Source organism: Rhinoderma darwinii, unplaced genomic scaffold, assembly GCF_050947455.1.
Source record: "Rhinoderma darwinii isolate aRhiDar2 unplaced genomic scaffold, aRhiDar2.hap1 Scaffold_1584, whole genome shotgun sequence".
Taxonomy (NCBI): Eukaryota; Metazoa; Chordata; class Amphibia; order Anura; family Rhinodermatidae; genus Rhinoderma; species Rhinoderma darwinii.
Genome location: NW_027461987.1, coordinates 143,583 through 161,082, shown reverse-complemented (window position 1 = coordinate 161,082; position 17,500 = coordinate 143,583). Strand labels below are relative to the sequence as shown.

Below are 17,500 nucleotides of genomic sequence, written 5' to 3'. Positions count from 1 at the left end.
CATTAGTCACAGCAGCACCTCCCACACACACATATATACGCTTCATCCCAGTAGTCACAGCAGCACCCCCCCACACACATATATACGCTTCATCCCATTAGTCACAGCAGCACCCCCCACACACATATATACGCTTTATCCCAGTAGTCACAGCAGCACCCCCCACACAAACACATATATACGCTTCATCCTAGTAGTCACAGTAGCACCCCCCCCCCCCACACACACACACACACACATATATACGCTTCATCCCAGTAGTCACAGCACCTCCACACACATATATACGCATCATCCTAGTAGTCACAGCAGCATCCCCCCACACACACACACACATATATACGCTTCATCCTAGTAGTCACAGCAGCACCCCCCACACACACATATATATATATATATACGCTTCATCCCAGTAGTCAAAGCACCTCCACACACATATATACGCTTCATCCCAGTAGTCACAGCAGCATCCCCCCACACACACATATATACGCTTCATCCTAGTAGTCACAGCAGCACCCCCCCCACACACATATACGCTTCATCCCAGTAGTCACAGCAGCACCCCCCACACACATATATACTCTTTATCCCAGTAGTCACAGCAGCACCCCCCACACACATATATACGCATCATCCTAGTAGTCACAGCAGCACCCCCACACACACATATATACGCTTCATCCTAGCAGTCACAGCAGCACCCCCCACACACATATATACGCTTCATCCTAGTAGTCACAGCAGCACCCCCACACACACATATATACTCTTCATCCCAGTAGTCACAGCACCTCCACACACATATATACGCTTCATCCTAGTAGTCACAGCAGCACCCCCCACACACACATATATACGCTTCATCCTAGTAGTCACAGCAGCACCTCCTACACACATATATACGCTTCATCCTAGTAGTCACAGCAGCACCCCCCACACACATATATACGCTTCATCCCAGTAGTCACAGCAGCACCTCCCACACACATATATACGCTTCATCCCAGTAGTCACAGCAGCACCTCCCACACACATATATACGCTTCATCCCAGTAGTCACAGCAGCACCTCCCACACACATATATACGCTTCATCCCAGTAGTCACAGCAGCACCTCCACACACATATGTATACACTTCATCCCAGTAGTCACAACAGCACCTCCCACACACATATAGACGCTTCATCCCAGTAGTCACAGCAGCACCCCCCACACACATATACGCTTCATCCCAGTAGTCACAGCAGCACCCCCACACACACATATATACGCTTCATCCTAGCAGTCACAGCAGCACCCTCCACACACACATATATACGCTTCATCCCAGTAGTCACAGCAGCACCTCCCACACACATATATACGCTTCATCCCAGTAGTCACAGCAGCACCTCCCACACACATATATACGCTTCATCCTAGTAGTCACAGCAGCACCTCCACACACATATGTATACGCTACATCCCATTAGTCACAGCAGCACCCCCCACACACATATATACGCTTCATCCCAGTAGTCACAACAGCACCTCCCACACACATATAGACGCTTCATCCCAGTAGTCACAGCAGCACCCCCCACACACATATACGCTTCATCCCAGTAGTCACAGCAGCACCCCCCACACACATATACGCTACATCCCATTAGTCACAGCAGCACCCCCCACACACATATATACTCTTCATCCCAGTAGTCACAGCAGCACCTCCCACACACATATATATACGCTTCATCCCAGTAGTCACAGCAGCACCCCCACACACACATATATACGCTTCATCCCAGTAGTCACAGCAGCACCTCCCACACACATATATACGCTTCATCCCAGTAGTCACAGCAGCACCACACACACACACACACACACACACACACACACACACACACACACACACACACACACACACACACACATATATACGCTTCATCCCAGTAGCCAATGATCACAGCAGGGCTATACCCTCACCCAGTAGTCACTGCAAGGCCTCGCCTCCCCATGTTCTCCTATTCAGTGATGCCCCTGTGGTGGCAGGATTCTACATAAAGCAGCGTATTACCGGCAGCGGTCTGTAGCGGCCTCCATTAAGGTGGTTTTACATGCGCCGATATCGCCCGTGTTTACCACTTATTGAGCATCCTGTAAACGTCGCAGCGATGGTTTCGTATGGGGACGGGTTACTTCGATCACTCGTCCTCATGCATGTCGCGGGTTTACACGGGGGGTTGTGCTGCCGACTAGTGACCATTTTTGAGCTGCATAAAAGACGTGATCAGCCGATGAATGAGCGTTTCTCAGGTCATCACCTCATCTTTAGCCTGTTTACTCGGGGCAATAATCGGGACCGAGCGATCATATGAAAGTACCGTCACCCCATCACTGGTCTGTGTATGAAGACTCTGAAGATATCAGGTCATCATCATGACGGCCTCACCACGGACTCGGGAGATAAAACGGAGTCATTCATGGAGACAGATCTGCTTGTCTGTACATATCATGGGCTAAGCACAATGTCAGTCAGCTGCTTGTAAGTCCACAGGATATTGTAGTGTAAGAAGTAGATGAGATTCCAGATACAGGAAACATCTAGAACGTGAGGCTCAGTTCTGGGCACCACCTCATAGAGAGGATGCCCTGGAGTTGGAAACAAGATAATAAAGGGGAACAACAATTCACAAGGGGCCAGTATGAGTTATGAGGAAAGATTAGAAAAACATATTTTTTTCTTGAGAATGGACGGTAAGGAAATCATCAACTCATACAAATATTTCCATGGCCTGTACAAGGCAGATGTTTTACTCTGAGATGACCCCTTCATCTCCAGAGGTGAAAAGGGATGTTGATGAAGCTGTGGAATAGGGTCCTCAGGAGCTACTCCTGGCAGAGACAGTCCATCACTTCATGAAAGGTTTGAAAATTACTTTACTTATTTTTTTCCCCTGATTGGACTTGGATATTGGTCTGATGATATTACGGCACGTTATTTACCTGTGAGGTGTGACGTCATGAGGTCTTCCTTGGTGTCCACTATGATTTGGGGAAGTTTGGATATAGGAACGCACACATCAGTTGCATAACCCTAAAATAAAAAGGTCTATAGACCTGAGACTGTAACGGAGCCATGTTCACCTGGACACTACACAATGCACTGGTCTCTATAATAAGAGTGTGCGCTGCCTCAGCACTGCTACACCAGTGATGTATAACTCTGCACTGCAGGAACATGGTGATATACACCAGCATGCGATAACTCACCCTGCACCCAGGACGCAGAGCGAGGGCGGCATACCAGGCATCGTGTCTTGCCGCCCACAACTTGTTCCTTTCTTCCTGAACTCTCGCCCAAGTAAAGTCTGAACCACCGTTCACTTGTGTTATTTCCTCTGCAAAGGAGAACAGCGCGGTGTATACGGTACATGTGGAGGGGAGCGCGGTGTATACGGTACATGTGGAGGGGAGCGCGGTGCTGTGTATACGGTACATGTGGAGGGGAGCGCGGTGCTGCGTATACGGTACATGTGGAGGGGAGCGCGGTGCTGCGTATACGGTACATGCGGAGGGGAGCGCGGTGCTGCGTATACGGTACATGCGGAGGGGAGCGCGGTGCTGCGTATACGGTACATGCGGAGGGGAGCGCGGTGCTGTGTATACGGTACATGTGGAGGGGAGCGCGGTGCTGTGTATACGGTACATGTGGAGGGGAGCGCGGTGCTGTGTATACGGTACATGTGGAGGGGAGCGCGGTGCTGTGTATACGGTACATGTGGAGGGGAGCGCGGTGCTGTGTATACGGTACATGTGGAGGGGAGCGCGGTGCTGTGTATACGGTACATGTGGAGGGGAGCGCGGTGCTTCGTATACGGTACATGTGGAGGGGAGCGCGGTGCTTCGTATACGGTACATGTGGAGGGGAGTGCGGTGCTGCGTATACGGTACATGTGGAGGGGAGTGCGGTGCTGCGTATACGGTACATGTGGAGGGGAGTGCGGTGCTGCGTATACGGTACATGTGGAGGGGAGCGCGGTGCTGTGTATACGGTACATGTGGAGGGGAGTGCGGTGCTGCGTATACGGTACATGTGGAGGGGAGCGCGGTGCTGTGTATACGGTACATGTGGAGGGGAGCGCGGTGTATACGGTACATGTGGAGGGGAGCGCGGTGCTGCGTGTACGGTACGTGCGGAGGGGAGCGCGGTGCTGCGTATACGGTACATGTGGAAAAGAGCGCGGTGCTTCATATACGGTACATGTGGAGGGGAGTGCGGTGCTGCGTATACGGTACATGTGGAGGGGAGCGCGGTGCTGCGTATACGGTACATGTGGAAAAGAGCGCGGTGCTTCGTATACGGTACATGTGGAGGGGAGTGCGGTGCTGCGTATACGGTACATGTGGAGGGGAGCGCGGTGCTGCGTATACGGTACATGTGGAGGGGAGTGCGGTGCTGCGTATACGGTACATGTGGAGGGGAGCGCGGTGCTGTGTATACGGTACATGTGGAGGGGAGCGCGGTGCTGCGTATACGGTACATGTGGAGGGGAGTGCGGTGCTGCGTATACGGTACATGTGGAGGGGAGCGCGGTGTATACGGTACATGTGGAGGGGAGCGCGGTGCTGTGTATACGGTACATGTGGAGGGGAGCGCGGTGCTGTGTATACGGTACATGTGGAGGGGAGCGCGGTGCTGCGTATACGGTACATGTGGAGGGGAGCGCGGTGCTGCGTATACGGTACATGTGGAGGGGAGCGCGGTGCTGTGTATACGGTACATGTGGAGGGGAGCGCGGTGCTTCGTATACGGTACATGTGGAGGGGAGCGCGGTGCTTCGTATACGGTACATGTGGAGGGGAGTGCGGTGCTGCGTATACGGTACATGTGGAGGGGAGTGCGGTGCTGCGTATACGGTACATGTGGAGGGGAGTGCGGTGCTGCGTATACGGTACATGTGGAGGGGAGCGCGGTGCTGCGTATACGGTACATGTGGAGGGGAGCGCGGTGCTGTGTATACGGTACATGTGGAGGGGAGTGCGGTGCTGCGTATACGGTACATGTGGAGGGGAGCGCGGTGTATACGGTACATGTGGAGGGGAGCGCGGTGCTGCGTATACGGTACATGTGGAGGGGAGTGCGGTGCTGTGTATACGGTACATGTGGAGGGGAGCGCGGTGCTGTGTATACGGTACATGTGGAGGGGAGTGCGGTGCTGCGTGTACGGTACATGTGGAGGGGAGCGCGGTGTATACGGTACATGTGGAGGGGAGCGCGGTGTATACGGTACATGTGGAGGGGAGCGCGGTGCTGCGTGTACGGTACATGTGGAGGGGAGCGCGGTGTATACGGTACATGTGGAGGGGAGCGCGGTGTATACGGTACATGTGGAGGGGAGCGCGGTGTATACGGTACATGTGGAGGGGAGCGCGGTGTATACGGTACATGTGGAGGGGAGCGCGGTGCTGCGTGTACGGTACATGTGGAGGGCAGCGCGGTGCTGCGTATACGGTACGTGCGGAGGGGAGCGCGGTGCTGCGTATACGGTACATGTGGAAAAGAGCGCGGTGCTTCGTATACGGTACATGTGGAGGGGAGTGCGGTGCTGCGTATACGGTACATGTGGAGGGGAGCGCGGTGCTGCGTATACGGTACATGTGGAAAAGAGCGCGGTGCTTCGTATACGGTACATGTGGAGGGGAGTGCGGTGCTGCGTATACGGTACATGTGGAGGGGAGCGCGGTGCTGTGTATACGGTACATGTGGAGGGGAGTGCGGTGCTGCGTATACGGTACATGTGGAGGGGAGCGCGGTGCTGTGTATACGGTACATGTGGAGGGGAGCGCGGTGCTGCGTATACGGTACATGTGGAGGGGAGCGCGGTGCTGCGTATACGGTACATGTGGAGGGGAGCGCGGTGCTGCGTATACGGTACATGTGGAGGGGAGCGCGGTGCTGTGTATACGGTACATGTGGAGGGGAGTGCGGTGCTGCGTGTACGGTACATGTGGAGGGGAGCGCGGTGCTGCGTATACGGTACATGTGGAGGGGAGTGCGGTGCTGTGTATACGGTACATGTGGAGGGGAGCGCGGTGCTGCGTATACGGTACATGTGGAGGGGAGCGCGGTGCTGCGTATACGGTACATGTGGAGGGGAGCGCGGTGCTGCGTATACGGTACATGTGGAGGGGAGCGCGGTGCTGCGTATACGGTACATGCGGAGGGGAGCGCGGTGCTGCGTATACGGTACATGCGGAGGGGAGCGCGGTGCTGCGTATACGGTACATGTGGAGGGGAGCGCGGTGCTGTGTATACGGTACATGTGGAGGGGAGCGCGGTGCTGTGTATACGGTACATGTGGAGGGGAGCGCGGTGCTGTGTATACGGTACATGTGGAGGGGAGCGCGGTGCTGTGTATACGGTACATGTGGAGGGGAGCGCGGTGCTGTGTATACGGTACATGTGGAGGGGAGCGCGGTGCTTCGTATACGGTACATGTGGAGGGGAGCGCGGTGCTTCGTATACGGTACATGTGGAGGGGAGTGCGGTGCTGCGTATACGGTACATGTGGAGGGGAGTGCGGTGCTGCGTATACGGTACATGTGGAGGGGAGTGCGGTGCTGCGTATACGGTACATGTGGAGGGGAGCGCGGTGCTGTGTATACGGTACATGTGGAGGGGAGTGCGGTGCTGCGTATACGGTACATGTGGAGGGGAGCGCGGTGTATACGGTACATGTGGAGGGGAGCGCGGTGCTGCGTATACGGTACATGTGGAGGGGAGTGCGGTGCTGTGTATACGGTACATGTGGAGGGGAGCGCGGTGCTGTGTATACGGTACATGTGGAGGGGAGTGCGGTGCTGCGTGTACGGTACATGTGGAGGGGAGCGCGGTGTATACGGTACATGTGGAGGGGAGCGCGGTGTATACGGTACATGTGGAGGGGAGCGCGGTGCTGCGTGTACGGTACATGTGGAGGGGAGCGCGGTGTATACGGTACATGTGGAGGGGAGCGCGGTGTATACGGTACATGTGGAGGGGAGCGTGGTGTATACGGTACATGTGGAGGGGAGCGCGGTGTATACGGTACATGTGGAGGGGAGCGCGGTGCTGCGTGTACGGTACATGTGGAGGGCAGCGCGGTGCTGCGTATACGGTACGTGCGGAGGGGAGCGCGGTGCTGCGTATACGGTACATGTGGAAAAGAGCGCGGTGCTTCGTATACGGTACATGTGGAGGGGAGTGCGGTGCTGCGTATACGGTACATGTGGAGGGGAGCGCGGTGCTGCGTATACGGTACATGTGGAAAAGAGCGCGGTGCTTCGTATACGGTACATGTGGAGGGCAGCGCGGTGCTGCGTATACGGTACGTGCGGAGGGGAGCGCGGTGCTGCGTATACGGTACATGTGGAAAAGAGCGCGGTGCTTCGTATACGGTACATGTGGAGGGGAGTGCGGTGCTGCGTATACGGTACATGTGGAGGGGAGCGCGGTGCTGCGTATACGGTACATGTGGAAAAGAGCGCGGTGCTTCGTATACGGTACATGTGGAGGGGAGTGCGGTGCTGCGTATACGGTACATGTGGAGGGGAGCGCGGTGCTGTGTATACGGTACATGTGGAGGGGAGTGCGGTGCTGCGTATACGGTACATGTGGAGGGGAGCGCGGTGCTGTGTATACGGTACATGTGGAGGGGAGCGCGGTGCTGCGTATACGGTACATGTGGAGGGGAGCGCGGTGCTGCGTATACGGTACATGTGGAGGGGAGCGCGGTGCTGCGTATACGGTACATGTGGAGGGGAGCGCGGTGCTGTGTATACGGTACATGTGGAGGGGAGTGCGGTGCTGCGTGTACGGTACATGTGGAGGGGAGCGCGGTGCTGCGTATACGGTACATGTGGAGGGGAGTGCGGTGCTGTGTATACGGTACATGTGGAGGGGAGTGCGGTGCTGCGTATACGGTACATGTGGAGGGGAGTGCGGTGCTGCGTATACGGTACATGTGGAGGGGAGTGCGGTGCTGCGTATACGGTACATGTGGAGGGGAGTGCGGTGCTGTGTATACGGTACATGTGGAGGGGAGCGCGGTGCTGTGTATACGGTACATGTGGAGGGGAGCGCGGTGCTGCGTATACGGTACATGTGGAGGGGAGCGCGGTGCTTCGTATACGGTACATGTGGAGGGGAGTGCGGTGCTGCGTATACGGTACATGTGGAGGGGAGTGCGGTGCTTTGTATACGGTACATGTGGAGGGGAGCGCGGTGCTGTGTATACGGTACATGTGGAGGGGAGCGCGGTGCTGTGTATACGGTACATGTGGAGGGGAGTGCGGTGCTGCGTATACGGTACATGTGGAGGGGAGCGCGGTGTATACGGTACATGTGGAGGGGAGCGCGGTGCTGCGTATACGGTACATGTGGAGGGGAGCGCGGTGCTGCGTATACGGTACATGTGGAGGGGAGCGCGGTGCTGCGTATACGGTACATGTGGAGGGGAGCGCGGTGCTGTGTATACGGTACATGTGGAGGGGAGTGCGGTGCTGCGTGTACGGTACATGTGGAGGGGAGCGCGGTGCTGCGTATACGGTACATGTGGAAAAGAGCGCGGTGCTTCATATACGGTACATGTGGAGGGGAGTGCGGTGCTGCGTATACGGTACATGTGGAGGGGAGTGCGGTGCTGCGTATACGGTACATGTGGAGGGGAGCGCGGTGCTGTGTATACGGTACATGTGGAGGGGAGCGCGGTGTATACGGTACATGTGGAGGGGAGCGCGGTGCTGCGTATACGGTACATGTGGAGGGGAGCGCGGTGCTGCGTATACGGTACATGTGGAGGGGAGCGCGGTGCTGCGTATACGGTACATGTGGAGGGGAGCGCGGTGCTGCGTATACGGTACATGTGGAGGGGAGCGCGGTGCTGCGTATACGGTACATGTGGAGGGGAGCGCGGTGCTGCGTATACGGTACATGTGGAGGGGAGCGCGGTGCTGCGTAGATGTCAGCAGGGAGTTTCCTACCTGTCCTCTGCACTTGCTCCTTCACGCCGGCCTCTGTGCCATGGAACTCCAGGAAGAGGGTGGGCAGCGCCGGGTAACTGAGGCCGTTGAATTTGTTGCAGGCGTCAATCATGACTTCATCTAAGAACTCTGCAGACAGAACAGAGCCGTCAGTGCATTCATAGCTATGACCAGACAGAACAGAGCCGTCAGTGCATTCATAGGTATGACCTCCTTCACCTACTCTCTGCGGCCAGCAGGGGGTGCCACTCAGCCATGCTCTAGACTTGTGCTGCTGCATAGCGCCTCCTATTGGTGAGGTCTGGAGGGTCCATGTTTCCAGCCTGATCCAACCCCAAGTATAACACCAATAGGGACACAACTCACCGATCCTGGCAATGGAGATTCCGCACTGTAGAATGTGCACCGTGCTGTCCACCGCAGCCTGCACACTAGGGAAGGAGCACACAGCAGACAGCGTGGCCTCGGGCACTCCATACAGTCGCAGCGTGGCTTTGGTTATAATCCCCAGCGTCCCCTCTGAGCCCACAAAAAGGCTGGTCAGGTTGTATCCAGCGGACGTCTTCCTGTAGACAGAACAGTGTTAGTAATAAAATGCTGGGAAAGTAGTCCCCCGTCCCCCCCACACAGGCTCCTAATGGTTTCTGATCTTAGACAAAGGGAACCTGGAACATGGAAACATCTGCCTCAAGGGGAGAACTCACGGAACAGTAAGGCCCTGTTCACACTGAGTTTTTTTGACGCGGAAACCGCGCCGCAAAACTCGTCAAAGACCGCCCGAAAATGCCTGCCATTGATTTCAATGGGAGTTATATGAGGTTTTTTTACCGCGAGTAAAAAAAACGCGTCGCGGAGAAGCGTCATGACCCATCTTGAGGCGGTTTCCGCCTCCTAAACCCCATTTCAATCAGTCAGAAAGAGGAAAAAAACGCCTCGACGAGTGTTTTGACGAGTTTTTGTCAAACCCCTGTGCAAAAAACGTCTGGAGCAGTTTTTGCAGGAGGAATTTTCCTCCTGCAAAAATCTCTGTGTGAACACAGCCTAGAGAACGGCCCCTTAATAACATCGTCCCATTCATTCCGCTCATCGCACGGGTTCAGAAGTCGCTCAGAATGTTGATCCTATGGATTTATATTTAATTGTAGGAAAACTTCTTTAATGAACGACTCAGGTAACAGGAATATGGCGAATGACGACGACCCCCGTACAGTGCTACGAAATATGTTGGCGCTATATGAGTAACAGAAATAATATGAAGGAAGTGCAAGCAAAGGGTTAACCGTGTGAGGTGCGGCAGGACTGCGAGGTCCCGGTCACCGTCTTGTCCCACGTCGTTCGCACTGAGCAGCGTCTGGTCCTATTCTTACACTTACAGCTGCTGACAGCTATACCTCCCGATCCTCACATGCATGCTCGGCTCTGCTGACAGCTATTCTTCCCGATCCTCACATGCATGCTCGGCTCTGCTGACAGCTATACCTCCCGATCCTCACATGCATGCTCGGCTCTGCTGACAGCTATTTCTCCCGAACCTCACATGCATGCTCGGCTCTGCTGACAGCTATACCTCCCGATCCTCACATACACGCTCGGTTCTGCTGACAGCTATACCTCCCGAACCTCACATACACGCTCGGTTCTGCTGACCGCTATTTCTCCCGAACCTCACATGCATGCTCGGCTCTGCTGACAGCTATACCTCCCGATCCTCACATACACGCTCGGTTCTGCTGACCGCTATTTCTCCCGAACCTCACATGCATGCTCGGCTCTGCTGACAGCTATACCTCCCGATCCTCACATACACGCTCGGTTCTGCTGACAGCTATACCTCCCGAACCTCACATACACGCTCGGTTCTGCTGACCGCTATTTCTCCCGAACCTCACATGCATGCTTGGTTCTGCTGGCAGCTATACCTCCTGATTCTCACATGCTTGTTCGGTTCTGCTGACAGCTATTCCTCCCGATCCTCACAAGCATGCTTGGTTCTGCTGACAGCTATATCTCCCGTTCCTCACGTGCATGCTCGGCTCTACTGACAGCTATTCCTCCCGATCCTCACATGCGTGCTTGGTTCTGCTGACCGCTAGGGTATGTTCACACGCTGAGCCAAAAACGTCTGAAAATAAGGAGCTGTTTTCAAGGGAAAACAGCACCTGATTTTCAGACGTTTTTTGAGCAACTCACGTTTTTCGCGGCGTTTTCGTGCCGTTTTTGGAGCTGTTATCAATAGAGTCTATGAGAAAACCGCTCCAAAAACGTCCCAAGAAGTGTCCTGCATATAATGTATATGAGCCGCGTAAATTACAGGTCGTCTGCACAGTACGTCGGCAAACCCATTCAAATGAATGGGCAGATGTTTGCCGACGTATTGCAGCCGTATTTTCAGACGTAAAACGAGGCATAATACGCCTCGTTTACGTCTGAAAATAGGTCGTGTGAACCCAGCCTTATACCTCCCGATCCTCACATGCGTGCTTGGTTCTGCTGACAGCTATACCTCCCGATCCTCACATGCATGCTTGGTTCTGCTGACAGCTATTCCTCCCTATCCTCACATGCATGCTTGGTTCTGGTGACAGCTATACCTCCCGATCCTCACATGCATGCTCTGTTCTGCTGACAGCTATATCTCCCGTTCCTCGCATGCTCGGTTCTGCTGACAGCTATACCTCCCGATCCTCACATGCATGCTCGGTTCTGCTGACAGCTATTCCTCCCCATCCTCACATGCATGCTTGGTTCTGCTGACAGCTATTCCTCCCGATCCTCACATGCATGCTTTGTTCTGCTGACAGCTATTCCTCCCGATCCTCACATGCATGCTTGGTTCTGGTGACAGCTATTCCTCCCGATCCTCACATGCACGCTCGGTTCTGCTGACAGCTATACCTCCCGATCCTCACATGCATGCTTTGTTCTGCTGACAGCTATTCCTCCCGATCCTCACATGCATGCTTTGTTCTGCTGACAGCTATTCCTCCCGATCCTCACATGCATGCTTGGTTCTGCTGACAGCTATTCCTCCCGATCCTCACATGCATGCTTTGTTCTGCTGACAGCTATTCCTCCCGATCCTCACATGCATGCTTTGTTCTGCTGATAGCTATTCCTCCCGATCCTCACATGCATGCTTGGTTCTGCTGACAGCTATTCCTCCCGATCCTCACATGCATGCTTTGTTCTGCTGACAGCTATTCCTCCCGATCCTCACATGCATGCTTGGTTCTGCTGACAGCTATTCCTCCCGATCCTCACATGCATGCTTTGTTCTGCTGACAGCTATTCCTCCCGATCCTCACATGCATGCTTGGTTCTGGTGACAGCTATTCCTCCCGATCCTCACATGCATGCTTTGTTCTGCTGACAGCTATTCCTCCCGATCCTCACATGCATGCTTGGTTCTGGTGACAGCTATTCCTCCCGATCCTCACATGCATGCTTGGTTCTGGTGACAGCTATTCCTCCCGATCCTCACATGCATGCTTTGTTCTGCTGACAGCTATTCCTCCCGATCCTCACATGCATGCTTGGTTCTGGTGACAGCTATTCCTCCCGATCCTCACATGCATGCTTGGTTCTGCTGACAGCTATTCCTCCCGATCCTCACATGCATGCTCGGTTCTGCTGATAGCTATTCCTCCCGATCCTCACATGCATGCTTTGTTCTGCTGACAGCTATTCCTCCCGATCCTCACATGCATGCTTGGTTCTGGTGACAGCTATTCCTCCCGATCCTCACATGCACGCTCGGTTCTGCTGTCAGCTATACCTCCCGATCCTCACATGCATGCTTTGTTCTGCTGACAGCTATTCCTCCCGATCCTCACATGCATGCTTGGTTCTGGTGACAGCTATTCCTCCCGATCCTCACATGCATGCTTGGTTCTGCTGACAGCTATTCCTCCCGATCCTCACATGCATGCTTGGTTCTGCTGACAGTTATTCCTCCCGATCCTCACATGCATGCTCGGTTCTGCTGACAGCTATTCCTCCCGATCCTCACATGCATGCTCTGTTCTGCTGACTGCTATTTCTCACACACATACTCTGCTAGGTCGAGCATGCATGTATTCTGAATGAGGACAGAGAAGTAAGTTGCTGCTAGACTCCTCTGGCAACAATTTGTTTAGAATTGGGCTTATTGAAATCCACAGGCCCCACCCCTTTCCCCATCTCCTGCAGGCGGGGGCCCCCTATACTCATTATATGGTCGGTCGATCCTGCTGGCATTAAACTAATATGTATGGCTACTAGAGAGAGAAGTGATTTGGCAGCAGGATCACGGGTCCAGACATGAGTTCTGCCGCGATCCATAAATGTGTCACTGAGTGGCTTGTCCTCTGCGTGGAGCGTCCTGGACACTGAACACCAACTTCACCTCTAGTTCTCCCATTACATTACACTCTCCTCTATTCATCTTTCAAAATCTGAGTGTCTGATGAATCTCTAGTTGGGAGTTTTGTCCGTTGTTACTTTATCTGGATACAGAGGCATTCACAGAATATAAATCGTAACGACCCAACACACAACCTTAAGATGTGGCTGAGAAATACAGGTGACTAGTACTGGCCAATGCGGGATGACCTGTATCTGTACCGTCTGCCCTATCAGGGGTGCACTTAGGGAGGATTTCCTAGTTACCTGGAGAAAAAAACCTCTAGCTCTTCATGAAAAGCCGCCACTAGGAGGAGCTCATTACAGAGTTCAATGGAAGCTGTATACATCTCTGCAGTTAGCTCCCCCTAGTGGTGGCTTCTGGCAAGACTTTGAACTCAATGGCTGTGTTAAGGTAAGCAGAGGATATTTAGATTATATAGATGTTTTAGATTTCATCATATGTATATTTTCCTGCCCTAATCCACTGGCACCATCTCAAACCATTCGGAATATTAGGTGATACTCAGGATTTCTATTTGTCCATTCAATTCCTGACCAGTCCATATAAAAGTGTGGGGGGGGGGGGCATTATCCCGTACCCTGTTCTCCAAAATATATAACAGACCTGAAGCTTCTCTCTTTTCCGGCTGTATTCAGTACACGACCATCAGGCAGAACAACTTCTAGATTTATGACATTATCGCGCATTGTGCCGTACCGTACAGCGTTGGTGCCAGATGCGCTGGTGGCCGCCATACCACAGAGAGACGCATCAGCTCCTGGATCTAGAGAGACAAGAACCTGTAATGTAAAGCTCAAACGTCAACCCTCACATTGATGTAAACATTCACCAGCCCGGCATAACGGGGGCACGCAGCCGGGGAAACTTACCTACAGGGAACCACAGGCCGCTGTCCCGGAGATATACATTTAGGGTCTTACGGGTGACACCGGGCTCCACCGTCACATAGAAGTCATCAGGGTTGAGGTTCAGAATTCTGTCCATTTGTGAGAGATCGAAGCACACCCCTCCCTGCAATACATTACTGATCAGCCAAAGGGGGGATTGTGCAGGCAGAGTCCCCCTTCAGCAGTCTGGGAAAGCTGGGTGACAATCCTTGCGGGAGCTTTATTAGTGGCCTTCATGGAAGCACAGCTAAGAAATGGGTTTTCCCACCAGATCCACGGGCTAGTGGACCAATGTATGATAACGGGGCCCCACTAAAACGATGAATATCCCCCACAAAATTCTAAATCCTAGATGAATGGCCATTGTAGGGGGACGTTTCGTTGCACTTTACTAAGACTCCATCGGGGGTCCAGTCTCCATGTTCATAATTTGGCCATTATATTCTTTTTTTTTTTTTCCTATAATCATTATTGATCACTTATCCCCAGGACAGGTGATAAATATCTGATCGGTGGAGGTCCGACCACTGGGACCCCCACCGATCACGAGAACAAGATTACCGAGCCGTTCCTGGGTGCCCCATAGGAATGGAGCGGTAGTGGGCATGCTCGGCCACTGCTCCATTGGGGCTGTTGAAGATCACGCTCAGCAGCCCCATATAAATGAATGGAGCAGTTGTGGAACATGCACAGTACCGCTCCATTTCTAAGGGGCTCCCAGGAACGGCAGGGTAAGCTCGTGATTGATGGGGGTCGCAGTGGATCGGTGATAAATAGAGATTGTAGGAAAACTCCTTTCATTCGTTTTATTTAAGATGTTGCAAAGACGTTGATGGCAGGAGAAGAAAGTCGTGTCCAGAATGGGATATTCCTCGAATAGCCATAAATCCCTGATTGGCAGTCCCAGTCCCGCATAAGCCGTTATTTATCCTGCTCTCAAGTATAGCCATGAAGATGACATCTAGAAGTGCTGAGACACGTCCCTCCAGCTGTAGCCCCGCACCCTCCGATGCTCAATGTTACCCCAATACTGGTAAATCACAGTATAATAGGGATCAATTTATCGCTTAAGGTCTTCAAGAGTAAATGGAAGGGAACGTGTCGGCATCCGACGCAATTCACATTCCGGACTGGTAATAATGATGAAAACATTAGCCCAAAAAGTAGCTTTAAATGGGCAACCTCAAATTAGATGTCAGAAGCGAGGCTCCGGTCTATGACACCTGCGACAAGCGGAAGTGGCAATTCCACCCATTGTATGTAGACGGCCGGTGGATCATAGATCGCTGGGCCAGGTTATTAACAGCCGGAGACACCGTTACAGTTGATCAGTCCATTCAGCAGGACTGAAGTTGTTAGGAAATGTCTGTTCCTTTAAGATCGCCGTGACTACTAGTTCAGCTACTGGGCGGTTCGGTTTTACTTGTTAAGCCTATCCCACTTCTCTGTCCTCCTTCCTGTCAGGTGTAACGATGGAGTATTTATACTTGGCTGCTTCCCCTTTTTCTCTGCTTGTGAATTTCCTGCTTTCCATGTGTTTGATCAAGCTTCTGCCTATACCCTGTACCTTTTGGCTTTTGACCTCCTGGAACTGGACCTCGGCTTGTCTCTGGATTACCCTTTGCTTACTGATTTGGACTTTCTGCTCCCGGCTGGTTTTGACCTCTGCAATTCCTGATATCCTCTAGCTTTGTGATTTGGGCTTTCTGTTTAGCCTCGGGCTGTCTTGTTACCTGTTGCACCCCTTATCCAACACTGAACTCTGTTAACCCCTTCCCAACATTTGACATATCCATAAGTCAAAGCCAGGTAGGGGAAGTATGGAACGGCTCACGGGGTGAACCCGCTCCATACAATGCGGGTGTCGGCTGTATGTTACAGCCGACACTTCACAGTAACGAGTGGGATCGCGCTCGCTTAACCCGTTAAATTGATCAATAGCGACCGCGGCATTTAAATCGTTAGAAAGAGGGGGGCGACACCCGCTAGCAGCTCATCGCGCCCCTTGCAATGCAATCGCAGGGTGGCGATGGTTGCTATGGCTGCCTGGGGGCCTAATAAAGGCCCCCAGGTCCGTCATCTTTGTGCTGCTACTAAGCGCTGCCTCTGGCCTGTCAGAAAGATGATATAATGCAATACATTAGTATTGCAGTATATCGTTCAAGCGATCCAACGATCGCTGGTTGAAGTCCCCTAGGGGGGGGGGACTAATAAAAAAAGTACAAATTTGTCAACAAAAAATTAAAAGTAAAAAAAAAACCTTTTGCCATTTTCCCCCTAGAGCATAGTAAAAAAAAAATAATAAGTAAACATAATTGGTATCGCCGCGTCCGTAAAAGTCTGAACTATTACAATATATCATTATTTAACCCGCACGGTGAATGGCATAAAAATAAATTGTAAACGCCAGAATCAATATTTTTTGGTCACCTGATCTCCCACAAAAAATGTAATAAAAAGTGATCAAAACGTTGCATGTACCCCAAAATTGTATCATTAAAACTACAACTCCATACCGCTCAATCGACGGAAAAATACAAAAGTTATGGCTCTCGGAATTTGGTGCCACTATCTATAATGGGTAACGCTGCGCCAGCCACTAGTCTAGAATGGGTAACGCTGCGCCAGCCACTAGTCCTGCAATGGGTAACGCTGCGCCAGCCGCTAGTCTGCAATGGGTAACGCTGCGCCAGCCACTAGTCTACAATGGGTAACGCTGCGCCAGCCACTAGTCTATAATGGGTAACGCTGCGCCAGCCACTAGTCTACAATGGGTAACGCTGCGCCAGCCACTAGTCTGCAATGGGTAACGCTGCGCCAGCCACTAGTCTGCAATGGGTAACGCTGCGCCAGCCACTAGTCTGCAATGGTTAACGCTGCGCCAGCCACTAGTCTGCAATGGGTAACGCTGCGCCAGCCGCTAGTCTGCAATGGGTAACGCTGCGCCAGCCGCTAGTCTACAATGGGTAACGCTGCGCCAGCCACTAGTCTACAATGGGTAACGCTGCGCCAGCCGCTAGTCTGCAATGGGTAACGCTGCGCCAGCCGCTAGTCTACAATGGGTAACGCTGCGCCAGCCGCTAGTCTGCAATGGGTAACGCTGCGCCAGCCACTAGTCTGCAATGGGTAACGCTGCGCCAGCCACTAGTCTGCAATGGGTAACGCTGCGCCAGCCGCTAGTCTGCAATGGTTAAC

At 53.0% G+C, this 17,500-nt stretch overlaps 1 protein-coding gene across 1 annotated transcript in view; it reads right to left on the bottom strand.

The window, feature by feature from the left end:
• Window positions 1-17,500, bottom strand: part of LDHD (lactate dehydrogenase D) — a 43,054-nt gene that overhangs the window by 15,073 nt on the left and 10,481 nt on the right. Inside the window, exons 3-8 of the mRNA XM_075848042.1 lie at window positions 14,288-14,481; window positions 14,022-14,181; window positions 9,380-9,579; window positions 9,014-9,142; window positions 3,263-3,390; window positions 2,996-3,086 (exon numbers count right to left, since the gene is read on the bottom strand). Coding sequence (XP_075704157.1) covers window positions 2,996-3,086; window positions 3,263-3,390; window positions 9,014-9,142; window positions 9,380-9,579; window positions 14,022-14,181; window positions 14,288-14,481 — 902 coding nt within the window. The remainder of the gene's footprint in view (window positions 1-2,995; window positions 3,087-3,262; window positions 3,391-9,013; window positions 9,143-9,379; window positions 9,580-14,021; window positions 14,182-14,287; window positions 14,482-17,500) is intronic.